The 12,855-nt window shown below is 32.5% G+C and overlaps 1 protein-coding gene and 1 long non-coding RNA gene across 3 annotated transcripts; one reads left to right on the top strand and one right to left on the bottom strand.

Annotated features, from left to right (window-relative positions):
• The first annotated feature begins 5,971 nt into the window (after positions 1-5,971).
• Positions 5,972-8,612, top strand: LOC149909725 (uncharacterized). The gene is made up of 2 exons (XR_016458598.1): positions 5,972-6,099; positions 6,441-8,612. It is a non-coding gene; the product is annotated as an uncharacterized LOC149909725 (long non-coding RNA).
• A 174-nt stretch (positions 8,613-8,786) lies between these two features.
• LOC149909724 (uncharacterized) lies at positions 8,787-11,993 on the bottom strand. Of its 2 annotated transcripts, none has more exons than XM_090119813.1 (7): positions 11,906-11,993; positions 10,811-10,902; positions 10,216-10,393; positions 9,784-9,914; positions 9,543-9,606; positions 9,344-9,464; positions 8,787-9,035 (listed from the first exon to the last, which is right to left on the bottom strand). In XM_090119813.1, exons 2-7 carry the CDS (start codon positions 10,899-10,901, stop codon positions 8,832-8,834), a joined length of 789 nt encoding a protein of 262 aa, XP_089975939.1. In that variant the 5' UTR covers position 10,902; positions 11,906-11,993; the 3' UTR covers positions 8,787-8,831. The 2 variants fall into 2 exon arrangements, with proteins under 2 accessions (XP_089975939.1, XP_089975938.1); XM_090119812.1 differs by having other exon boundaries at positions 11,844-11,929.
• Between the last annotated feature and the right edge of the window lie 862 nt (positions 11,994-12,855).

Here is a 12,855-nt window from a genome sequence, read left to right as displayed (position 1 = left end):
TTACATATTTTCGTCATGGGTGTCATTTTCATGGTTTTTGGGGTAGCTATTAACGAATATGAGGTCAAAACTAAAATCCAAGATGGCGCCGACGAAAAATTTGACATATTTTCGTCATGGGTGTCATTTTCATGGTTTTTGGGGTAGCTATTAACAAATATGAGGTCAAAACTATAATCCAAGATGGCGCTGACGAAAATTTGACTTTTTTTCGTGATGGGTGTCATTTTCATGGTTTTTGGGGTAGCTATTAACGAATATGAGGTCAAAATTATAATCCAAGACGGCGCCGACGAAAATTTTACATATTTTCGTCATGGGTGTCATTTTCACGGTTATTAGGGTATCTATTAACCAATGTGAGGTCAAAACTAAAATCCAAGATGGCGCGGACGAAAATTTTACATATTTTCATCATGGGTGTCATTTTCACGGTTATTAGGGTATCTATTAACCAATATGAGGTCAAAACTAAAATCTAAGATGGCGCCGACGAAAATTTTACATCTTTTCGTCATGGGTGTCATTTTCATGGTAATTGGGGTATCTATTAATCAATATGAGGTCAAATTTAAAATCCAAAATGGCGCCGACGAAAATTTGACATCATTTCGTCATGAGTGTCATTTTCATGGTTTTTGGGGTAGCTATTAACGAATATGAGGTCAAAACTATAATCCAAGATGGCGCCGACAAAACTTTTACATCTTTTCGTCATGGGTGTCATTTTCATGGTTTTTGGGGTAGGTATTAACCAATGTGAGGTCAAAACAAAAATCCAATATGGTGCCGACGAAAATTTTACATCTTTTCGTTATGGGTGTCATTTTCATGGTTTTTGGGGTAGCTATTAACGAATGTGAGGTCAAAACTAAAATCCAAGATGGCGCCGACGAAAATTTTACATCTTTTAGACACGGGTGTCATTTTCATGGTTTTTGGGGTAGCTATGTAGGTATTATCAAATCCCCAATGTAACCGTCGATAAATAGGTATATTTTTCTTACTCCTTTAAAGTAAACTTAAATAAAATAACAAAAACGTAAACAACTACAGTTTTGTAGAAAGTCTTAAAAAAACAATTTTAAAGAACATTGAAATGCATATTTAGAATTTAGAAATGTAATATAAAACGCAACTCTGTGGCAATCATCATCTGTGTTTATATTCTGACAGATATTATTAACTTTAAATATATTCGCTAAACTATATTTAAAATATAGTTTATCTAAAACATTTAAACGAAGAGAATAAAATAAAAAAGAACGTGTGTGCCGAAAAAAGTGGCAGGAGTGAATTTTCTTTGGCGAGATTCATAGATACCAAAATCGCCGCCTTGCTCCATAACGCGACAGTATTACCATGACGCGATCTTGAAATTCGATGACCATCTTGGATTTTAGGTTTGGCCTCATATTCGTTAATAGCTACCCCAAAAACCATGAAAATGACACCCGTCACGAAAAAAGTCTAATTTTCGTCAGCGCCATCTTGGATTATAGTTTTGACCTTATATTCGTTAATAGCTTCTCCAAAAACCATGAAAATATGACACCCATGATGAAAAGATGTCAAACTTTTCGTCGGTGCCTTCTTGGATTTTAGTTTTGACCTCAAACGGGTTAATAGCTACCCCAAAAACCATGAAAATGACACCCATAACGAAAAGATATACAATTTTTTCAGTTTTGACCTCATATTGGTTAATAGCTAGTAGCTACCCCAAAAACCATGAAAATGACACCCATGACGAAAAGATGTAAAAGTTTTGTCGGCGCCATCTTGGATTATAGTTTTGACCTCATATTCGTTAATAGCTACCCCAAAAACCATGAAAATGACACCCATAACGAAAAGATGTAAAATTTTCGTCGGCACCATATTGGATTTTTGTTTTGACCTCACATTGGTTAATACCTACCCCAAAAACCATGAAAATGACACCCATGACGAAAAGATGTAAAAGTTTTGTCGGCGCCATCTTGGATTATAGTTTTGACCTCATATTCGTTAATAGCTACCCCAAAAACCATGAAAATGACACCCATAACGAAAAGATGTAAAATTTTCGTCGGCACCATATTGGTTTTTTGTTTTGACCTCACATTGGTTAATACCTACCCCAAAAACCATGAAAATGACACCCATGACGAAAAGATGTAAAATTTTCGTCGGCGCCGTCTTGGATTATAATTTTGACCTCATATTCGTTAATAGCTACCCCAAAAACCATGGAAATGACACCCATCACGAAAAAAAGTCAAATTTTCGTCAGCGCCATCTTGGATTATAGTTTTGACCTCATATTTGTTAATAGCTACCCCAAAAACCATGAAAATGACACCCATGACGAAAATATGTCAAATTTTTCGTCGGCGCCATCTTGGATTTTAGTTTTGACCTCATATTCGTTAATAGCTACCCCAAAAACCATGAAAATGACACCCATGACGAAAATATGTAAAAGTTTTCGTCGGCGCCATCTTGGATTTTAGTTTTGACCTCATGTTGGTTAATAGCTACCCCAAAAACCATGAAAATGACACCCATGACGAAAAGATGTACAATTTTCGTCGGCGCCATCTTGGATTTTAGTTTTGACCTCATATTCGTTAATAGCTACCCCAAAAACCATGAAAATGACACCCATGACGAAAAGATGTACAATTTTCGTCGGCGCCATCTTGGATTTTAGTTTTGACCTCATATTGGTTAATAGCTACCCCAAAAACCATTAAAATGACATGACACCCATGACGAAAAGATGTACAATTTTCGTCAGCGCCATCTTGGATTTCAGTTTTGACCTCATATTCGTTAATAGCTACCCCAAAAACTTTGAAAATGACACCCATCACGAAAAAAAAGTCAAATTTTCGTCGACGCCATCTTGAATTGTTTCACCCCACCAATCTATTCAACAACCCATAAAAAAGAGCATCTCAGGCAAGGTCATTTTTAAAACATAATTTAAAATTACAAATAATTGGAATATGAAAGATAAACAGTTTACTCTTATAAAGTATCAAATATTTCAAATCGCGAAAACGACAGTGCACGCACAGTAATCTTTTTCTAATTCGTTTTATTTTTGGGACGAGGAGCGATACACCCGTCCTTCCAAGAGCGCTTCTGAGCGCGGTCTGACGACCCGCGAGAGCAAAATGAATGAAGAAATCGACAAGTATTTTTAATTTAGCTAATAATTGAAATAAAATTTTGATTTAGATACAAAAAAATTATCAGAATCTATAAAGGACTATATGTATATCCCTCAATAATTTATAGGTAAGAAGATAGATTAGGCTTTTAATTTTCTTAAAATTGTACCGTTTTAGACCCCATTTTTTTGCATTTTATGCGATCATTGTGCTGGGAAAATCGTATTTCAGCGACAATTTTGTAAGACGTCGTACAATTTTTATAAGATGATCGTAGATCTGAATATATTATCTTTAAATTAAGATATTACTTTGTTCTCACGTGTAATTGCTTTGAGTTAAAATGGTACCGTAAAATAGCGTTTTTTGTTAAAAATCGGTAATAGCACCCTTAAATACTTAAATGAAAATTTGATTTGATTGAATATAAGTTGATTTAAGAAATGTTAATTAGTAAGATAATATGAACATATTATTATTATTTTACGGTAAGACTGTTACCCGATTGTCTCAATAAGTGCTATAATAAAAAAAATAACAACGTGTTTTATTACAGAAATCATTTACTTTATATACATTTCCTAATACGATATTGGGATTATATATAATTATATATAATTCCAAGGAAGATTATACATTTACTAGGATATGTATGCATTAAATAGTTTATTAAACAATATTTTATACATTTCCTAAGTGGCATTGACATTGTACACATTTCCTATTAGTTTGAGACCCATTCGTTAAAAAGTCTTCAAATAACGTTTGTTTTATTATCTCGAAACTGCAATTAATAAAAAATGAAAATATTTTTTTTTTAATAATTAATAAAAAATATCCTGTCCAGGATTTTTCCAGTCAAACCATTTTTAATACACTTAATTTATTATAAAATTGGTCTCATTCTATTATCACGCCGTTGCATTTCGACTTATATTCGGATCTTAGACCACTAGGATTTGTATACAATTCCTTGATTTCATACATTTCCGGTAACATATACATAATTTAATTTTATTTATTTACATTAAGTATATACATAATTACATACTGATATTATATCTACCTATACATAATATATATATGTATATATATGTATATCATGTTTTAACTGATGTATTTATTTATTAGTATTTATCATATTAATAGAAATATATCTTTCACATAATATACTCATGTTAAATTATCATTATATACAATTCTAGACTGAAACTCCAATAGTCACTTGGGGTCACTGAAAATCAGTGGTGGTGAGGTATTAATCACCTTGCCATCATATACTGAGTTGGCTCCATTTGTCAGGTCACTCACTGCCACATTACAGTTCTTAGGAATAAGATTATTTTTATTTAATTATTTTTCTTTTTATTTCTTTTTGTTTTTCCTTCGTTTATAAATGTATCTCGTGTTGTGATCTTGACAATATATGTGTTTTATTTATTTATTTAATGTCCCTTACTGCATGCTTTTCATGCAGTTGTCCGCACCATATGTATTGTGGTCTTTGTCCATACACACTTTCTCCAAAGCCCTGCTTTGGTCTTGTTTGATGTATAAGCTCCTGTATATTAGTAAAAGTTAATCAAATATTTAATTCTTATTTCTTGAAATTTGGTATAGTATTCTTTGTGTGATACAAATCAAAACCAACAGTCAGGTTAGGTAGACTACAATTTACAAAACTGGCAGGGTTGCCATGCAATGGTTGGTGGTTAATGAAACACTTGACTCGACTGTAAGCTTGTATTGAACTGCTTAAACTGTAGAACAACAGGACTATATATTCTAGACGCACACATACAATAGATTACACACTACACTGTAAACTGTAGAATTAATATTAAAGACATAGTTCACTATATATTTTGTAGTCTTTGATTATTTATACAACAGACTAGAAATAAATACTATGTATGCGATTATACCAGCTATTCTAGCCATCCATTTTAGTGTTCCTTAAAATTAAGTACATCTAAGTCAAAGGACAACTTATTGTGCCCTTGCCCGTAATGCACTCATAATAATTTTAAGTTGAATGTTTGTCATTCTTTATGTACCAAACACAGTCACGGCCACGGCGCTCATTCCATTTTACTGGTATTAAAACAGATGAAATCCTTCATGATCCCATATCCTTCTTAGTAGCAAATGTAGAAATCCCTTTCTTGTGTCTACAATGTTTTTGTGGAGAATCGTATTTACATTTAAAAATCCGAGTAGGTACAAAATATTATGTTGACAGTTGACGTTGACACTTGACGCCAAAGACTTGAAAATAAAAGGTACGTGTACATATATTTACATTAGTGCCATCTAGTGGCTCTGGAAGGAAAAGAACATCAAGTCTGTGTTTAACGTGCCATCTAGTGTGTTAAAAGCAAAAGACTAAGAGATATAATCGAACACGTAGTACGTTATTTCCCCACTGGCGCTTTAATTGCGTAAATTCATAGTGCAACTTTTTTTGTATGGAGTGCACCGTCTGTTGTATACGTAGTATATTATTATTAGTCTGTGCTAATACTTAATCTGTGATTCAAACGATCACAGGCTGGTTCACACTTTGATTAGTGCGAGTGCAGGTGATGAGTGCGAGTGCAGGTGTGTAGTGCGAGTAGTGTCCAATTGACTGCGAGTGCAGGTGATTAGTGCGAGTGCAGGTGTGTAGTGCGAGTAGTGTCCAATTGACTGCGAGTGCAGGTGATTAGTGCGAGTGCAGGTGAGTAGTGCGAGTAGTGTCCAATTGTTGTTTAGTGCTCTGTTTAGTTGGCCGTCGACCAGCAATACGTAGTAACTAATACTTAATCTGTGGATCACAGACACAGGTCACAGGCGACAGGCACAAAGTTGTATTGAAAAAAAGAACAATCAACACTACTGATTTCAATTAAAACTAAACCTATTATTTAAATTGATGTGAATATTTTTGAAATAAAAGGTAATTTTCCTAGGTAATATGTAAATACACGCCCATAACTAACGTTGAGATAACTTCAAATCAATAAAAGCCTCGTTTCTATGTAAACAAACATTTATCATTAGAAAACATTGCAGCAACATTTAATATTTTATACGTTACAATATATAGGTACTACTGTAATATTTAACTTCCTTAAATTATAGTGTTGGTTTTCTTTCTTATTGCAAACTCGCAATGATTTAATTTATACTTACCATTGTAAATTTCTGTATTAAAATATAACATATATTACAGAACTAAAGATTCTTCTCCCTATAACTGGAAAAACTGTAGAGTAAAGAAGCAGTGTTATTTTCCAGCATGAGTTCAAACATACAGCAACCGCCAGCGCCTCGTGAGCGTCACCCGCCACCGGAGCCCCGGCCGCGCCAGTCACCTCCCCAACCGCGGAAAACGAACGCCCAACTGCCTCCGCAGCCAAGGGAGAGGCAGCCTCCACCGCAACCCAGGGAACGCCAACAACCCCCCAAACCCAAGGAAAGGCAAATACCTAACTAAATATTATTGTCATATAATCATATTCATCATAAGTCGGAATTATTTTTATCTTTTCCTATTTCGTATATTGTGATATGAAAAATAAGATTAAATTATGAGTTTTAACTCAATTCTTATAAAGATTTACATATATTTGTGGCTATCTTTATTTAACATGATGCAAAAATTGCTACTTAAATATAACCATTAAGAAAAGTGGTCAAGTATACTATATACTTATTAAATTATAATAATTATACATATTAATTTTGAATTATGGACAGTTTCTATGGTAGGTACTTATTATAAATAAATAAAAAATTGTGAATGGATTGAGCGGATGGTTAAAAAAAGAAAAAAATATTCTGAAAATTTGGACAGTAGTATGTAGTGGTTTTAAAAGTGAGATCTTTTGGAAATTAATAATCTGAAGGGGAATTGTATGGCGGCTAATATTTATTTAATATAAATTAAATTTAAACAAAGTCTGTATGTATGTAGGATGTAGGTACATAATAGGCATTGGGAAATAAATGCATTACAGCACATTAAAGGTAAACAAGAAATAACTACCTACTTAATAATAATTTCTGGGATTTTTGTATTAGTAACTGTAAATTATTCTTTTAAATTTGAAAATATATTATGTTAATTTTATTTCAAAGTTTTATTAATGTTGGGTAGTCTTTAAAATATTAATGTACCTTTAGATATGTAGTTACCTATAATTGTGTCGAAGAAACATAATTGTTAAAAAATAGTTTATAAAAGTAACTTCTGCATTGATTATTAAACAGGCAACAACTGCCAAAACTGTGATAAAGATATTTTTTTTAAAACTGTTGCATCTTTTATAATATTTTATTAGAAAATGTTGGAGTAAATCACGTATACATAATTTCACAAAAATAATTATAAAAATTGAAATACGAAAATCATAGTATGTATTTTCTACTAATATATTAATTTATTTGTATGATATTCAATAATATTAATCTGCAAAACAATGTTACAAAATTTTAAGAATTTTTGCATTTAAACTGACTATTATTCTTACTCCAATGTGTTCTAATTCAACTTTACTACATTTTCAACTCTATACATGTTGATGTTGCATTGTATTTACCATAGCTGTAAGTTTTCTATTCCTTCTTTTTGTAATGCTGTAGTAGTTGAGTTTTTATTGACTTGGTAATAAACTATACCTAACTAAATTGAAAGATTATTAATTACTTCGAAACCCAAGGAAAATATACCTAACTTATGCAGAAGAATCAAAAAGAATCTGATAGAACTTCTATATTTTGTATGCACACTGTAGCATGAGTTTAATAGGAATGCGGGCTTTCCACCAGAGATGTGCTATGCAGCTATGCTGCGTGGATGAGAACTTAGGACAAAGGTCGAGTAAATGATAAATTTATTACAACTTAGACTTTGTTCTGTCTCGCAACAATGTTACTTGAATGCTTTATGAAGTCAGTGTTCAAAAATAAAATTACGTTGAAATCATACGTTACATTTTATTCGACAATGAACAATTGAAATAAAGGACTGATATCTGGATAAGTTAACGCGAATAAACACATGCGTGGGCTGAACGGATGTATATGCTTAACCTCGATAATGATGTGGCGATTTCTGCTTCCAAACATATGAGCAGTCACCGAGGATCTCTCGACCCCTTCATACTGTTGTGAGTCTCACCAAAATGTGGTCAAGAATATTATTAGCTGCAATAACATTGATCGTATTATGCAGTCCTGCACTATCTGCACTTATTCGAGGAGAACTCTATCAATATCCAGAAGTTGTACAGGAATATGATGTTATCATAAAGAATATCGATTTCGATGACTCGCCGGTTTACACCAATGATTGTCCACCAGGATCCCAATTGGACATATCTGGGATGTGCCGCGAAGTTTGGTGAAGTGTGATAAAAGTTCATTGTAAGTGTTTATTAAAGGCTTATTAAATCGGTGTTGAGCTTGTTCTGTGTTTTACTCATTTTAATGGTATTTGGTAGAATTGTTAAAAAAATCTAAAACACGGATTAAAAAATTGCATACGTTTTGCTTTTTATTTTCAAATTGTATGTTATAAATATAGAGCGAAGAAGGTTAAAATATATTATTTTACCTTTATTCAACTAACAAAAAAAAAACAAAGCATTAAATAATCAATTTATATTTAACAGCAAGATGTTCAAATTAGGGTCTTGGTAAAATGGCGGCGATCCATGGCCAAGAGTTGAGTTGGTTCAGGACCGGATTTAGAACGGAAAGTACGATGTTGCTGGCGAGCTTGGAGATGGCGCCCTGGAAGCGGTTCACGTAGTCGATGATCACCTCTTCGACGACGGAATTAACTATGCCGTCAATGTCTCCACCTCCGATGACTCCGGACAGCTTGGACTGGAAGACATAATGATTAAGAATTAAGATAGTGAAGTTTAAATAGTATCTAGGTAGGCAATGTTTAATGTTACATTTTTTAGTAATTCAATACAGTGTAAGATTTTAAGCATTTTAGGTAAATGTTTTTGTGCTTAATGGAGTAGATATCGTGCATTTTTCTCTAATAGATAGTCTTATCGGACAATACCACAAAAGTTTAGTTAGTGTCGTATTAAAAGTTTGTCGCCATATTGATTTGATTTCAATCGCGGTGTTTTGTTAGATAATTTTCATTATTTCTCAATATTGATACAGCAAGTACATACCTCGAAATGTGGCAGTTGGAAAGATAAATTTTCAATTCTGTCAATAACGGTAGCTTGGTCGTTGTCTGTAGACTGTTTCAAAAACAGCTTAGCTTGGAATCTGAATCCTTCAACGATGAACCTAAAAATAGTATTAAATTAAATAAAAGAAGCATAAAGCACCAAAAAGACTAAAGTAAAAATAAAAGTAATAACTTACTCAGCTTTTCCGTCTCCATATAAAGGAATAGCTGTTAGAAGATCACCGGTGAGATCATAGTGTCCTGTAAGTTAATTTATTCAATGGATAATATTGTTCCGAGTGTATTAAAAGTATCACAATATTCAATCAACCCTTTGTTAGCTTCATAGAAAAAAAAATACGAATGAAAATACGTAGACGTTACCACTTGACTTTTTTTAATACTAGAAACGATTAATTTATATGTAAAATAGCTTACCAGCTGAAATAGTTAGACGGGGAACTGAGATATCAATATCGAAAGAAAGGTCTGATAGTTTGAGATCAGACTTGTGAACAATGAAGCCTCCAAGACCAGTCACTAATACATCGGCTAATTGCAGGTCTAAGCTGCGAATAAACAATAATAATATATTAATTAGACTATACATTAAATATTATGTTATAAGAAGATACTGCAGAGTTCAGTAGGTAGTTAGTTACTAGTTTTAATATGTTACTAAATACACTAAACACCCAATAAATATTTCAAATCTGCAACTTATCCCAGGCCAATAATTACTTAAACTAAACTAAAACTATATAATATGTATTGTCTTCTTTTCCACTAACATATATTCACGATATTATATAGGTTTATTTAGTAAAAGTGCATAGTTATCATTCAAAAGTAGGTACATTTAATGCTTACTTTATAAGGCCAGCTGGCACATCTAAGTGAAGATTGTCTACAACGAGAGGGTCCAGGGGAGGAAGGCCGAGGAGGGCCGATCCATCTCTGATGAAAATACGGATGATGTTGATTATTTGGCGAATCAACTGGTTTATGAGGAAGTTGCGATTTTCTGGAGATGCGTTTGCAAACGCAGCTGTAAATAATAATAATATTCTATGAAAATAGTGGTAGTAATTATTTTCTATAAAAATTAGATCTAGGTAGATATATCTATTCTGACTGAGGCATAGTACCTACGGCCTACCATAAGCTATATATTATTAAGTACACATGTCTTTTACTTACTTAGCTCTTTCTCTTCTATTAGCTCTACGGTTTAAAAATAATTTTGGTAGTTAAAATAACATTGGTTAACATTTAACGTTTCTGACACACGCAGGTACATAGGTTCTACATAGGTCATAGGTATCTGCTATGCCTAAACTGTAGCAGTTTGTGAACTTATCAAATGCATCGTACCCATTACCAATGAAAATCTTGAAGTAATCAATGAAGGAAGAAAATGAGTTACTAAAAAAATAATATTTTAAGTATGTAGGTAACTACCCACCTACGTCAATATCGAAAACATCTTGCTTCACTTCCGTATTAGGCGCGGCCGTCGCTACAGCAGCTACCAACAATATAATTGCTATCTTCATCCTGAAAGTAATAACATTATATTAATTACATAACATAGGTATTTAATGTTTATTCATACATTTATCAAGTAGTCTTAAACGCAAACATACAAAAATATATACCATTTCCTATGACTATATTTTGTTTAACTATTGTAAAAAGCAATGTTATGTCAGATATCAAAACCTCGTTATTATATCGTCATTAACATAATACGGAAATAATGGGTGTACTGGAAATATAATGACCTACGTATACTCTTTGCATTCGCCTTTGCTCATCACTACATAGTATAAAACAAAGTCGTTTTCTCTGTCCCTATGTTCCTATGTATGCTAAATCTTTAAAACTACGCAACTGACTTTGATGCGATTTTTTTAATAAATAGAGTGATTCTTGAATTTCTTGAAAAGGACGGTTTTAGTACTTATCATTTATTAGGTTTTAGATAAAGCGGGCGAAGCCGCGGGCGGAAAACTAGTAGGTATTATATAAACTAGTGAGTAAACAGTAAAATAATAAATTTAAAAGTATCAGTTTGTTAAAAATTTAAAATGTAACACTAGGTATAATCTTAATATATATAAATCTCGTGTCACAATGTTTGTCCTCAATGGACTCCTAAACCACTTAACCGATTATAATAAAATTCGCACACCATGTGCATTTCGATCCAACTTGAGAGATAGGATAGTTTAAACATGTAGGTACCACGGGCGAAGCCGGGGCGGACCGCTAGTATTATATAGGTCATAATATTATATATACGTAAAGGGTGGGTAATATTTTTATAAAAAAATGATTGGCAATGAATATATTGACCCGGCCTGTACACGTATTTAACCACGGCGATGTAAAAGTAGGTAGAATAAGAAAATTTCGCGTTGAATTTTATAAAACACATATTTTATTAGGTACTTATTAATATTAGTATTTTTATATTGTAATTGAATCCTACTTACGTGTCACCAATTGGATGCTTATGAAAATGTATTAGGTGTTACAGAACTTGAGGAAAACCCACCTGTGTTTTGCTTGAGCCAAAAATCTACTGGTCGCTCATAAAAACAATTAATTAAAAAATCAGCGATCACCTGCGACAAATAAATCAGAGATAGGACAATAATCAACCTAATTACTTGATTAATCAATATTATCTAAAACAATAAAACTATTCATTGTTCAATCCTGTAAATTAAACTATTGTTATGGATAAACTGATTTTATCTTTACGCATTATTTAGGTAGGTATTGTAGGTACATATGGAAGAGACAAAGTAGGTATAGTATATTATTATAACTAGTTTTTATTGTTTAAAGATCATAAATACTCAATACATGTACATAATAATGTGGTTTTTAATTTTAATTATTACTTACTATTTTTACTAAAATTATGAACTACTCTATTTTTACTGCAGTATCTTACGTAAATTTTATTTATTTTCTTGCTAGACTCTACTTAAATATTTTAACTTAATAGTAACCTATACCCTTAGATTACTTAATGATCTGAGCCTATACCTGAGTTATAAGACCACCCTTAAAAAGGATAATGATATTATGTGACAGTTACTTTGAGAATTCCTACGATATACATTTCATATCTACTTTTGAATACTTGGTCCTATTACCTACAAGTACAAGTATGTAGGCAATTTAAATTATTTTTACCAATCAAACTTAAAATTATTAATTCTTGACCTGTGACTAGTTAATTATTGTCGTAGACCGTATGTTGAGTACATTTCTAGAGAGTATGTAGAGTTACTTCTTATTCTATGGTAGAGTTTTTCGTCTATATAGGTAGCAAAATTAAACCAAGCATTGATTGTATTTGTATCATCTTTATTCTATATCAAAGTTTCCTCCTTGGTACAGTGGTTGAACCGAGGTGTCCTGGGTTCGATTCCCGGTGGAGACGAAGAAATAAAATATGACGGTCTGGCAGGACACAGAAGGCTGATCACCGAC

Source organism: Colias eurytheme, chromosome 3 (assembly GCF_061535395.1).
Source record: "Colias eurytheme isolate Ceu_HAF_F1 chromosome 3, ilColEury1 Martin Lab GWU primary, whole genome shotgun sequence".
NCBI classification, from domain to species: domain Eukaryota; kingdom Metazoa; phylum Arthropoda; class Insecta; order Lepidoptera; family Pieridae; genus Colias; species Colias eurytheme.
Note: the sequence above shows the minus strand (reverse complement) of the source record. Positions and strands in the feature narration are given on the sequence as shown.

What these genes read in the sequence shown, in the direction of transcription:
- LOC149909724 (XM_090119813.1), bottom strand. Translation starts at nt 10,901, where the DNA reads ATGAAGATAGCAATTATATTGTTGGTAGCTGCTGTAGCGACGGCCGCG. An exon ending in GTGCCAGCTGGCCTTATAAA is followed by an intron (nt 9,915 to 10,215) that starts GTAAGCATTAAA and finishes GTTTATTCGCAG; the next exon opens with CTTAGACCTGCAATTAGCCG. An exon ending in CCGTCTAACTATTTCAGCTG is followed by an intron (nt 9,607 to 9,783) that starts GTAAGCTATTTT and finishes ATTAACTTACAG; the next exon opens with GACACTATGATCTCACCGGT.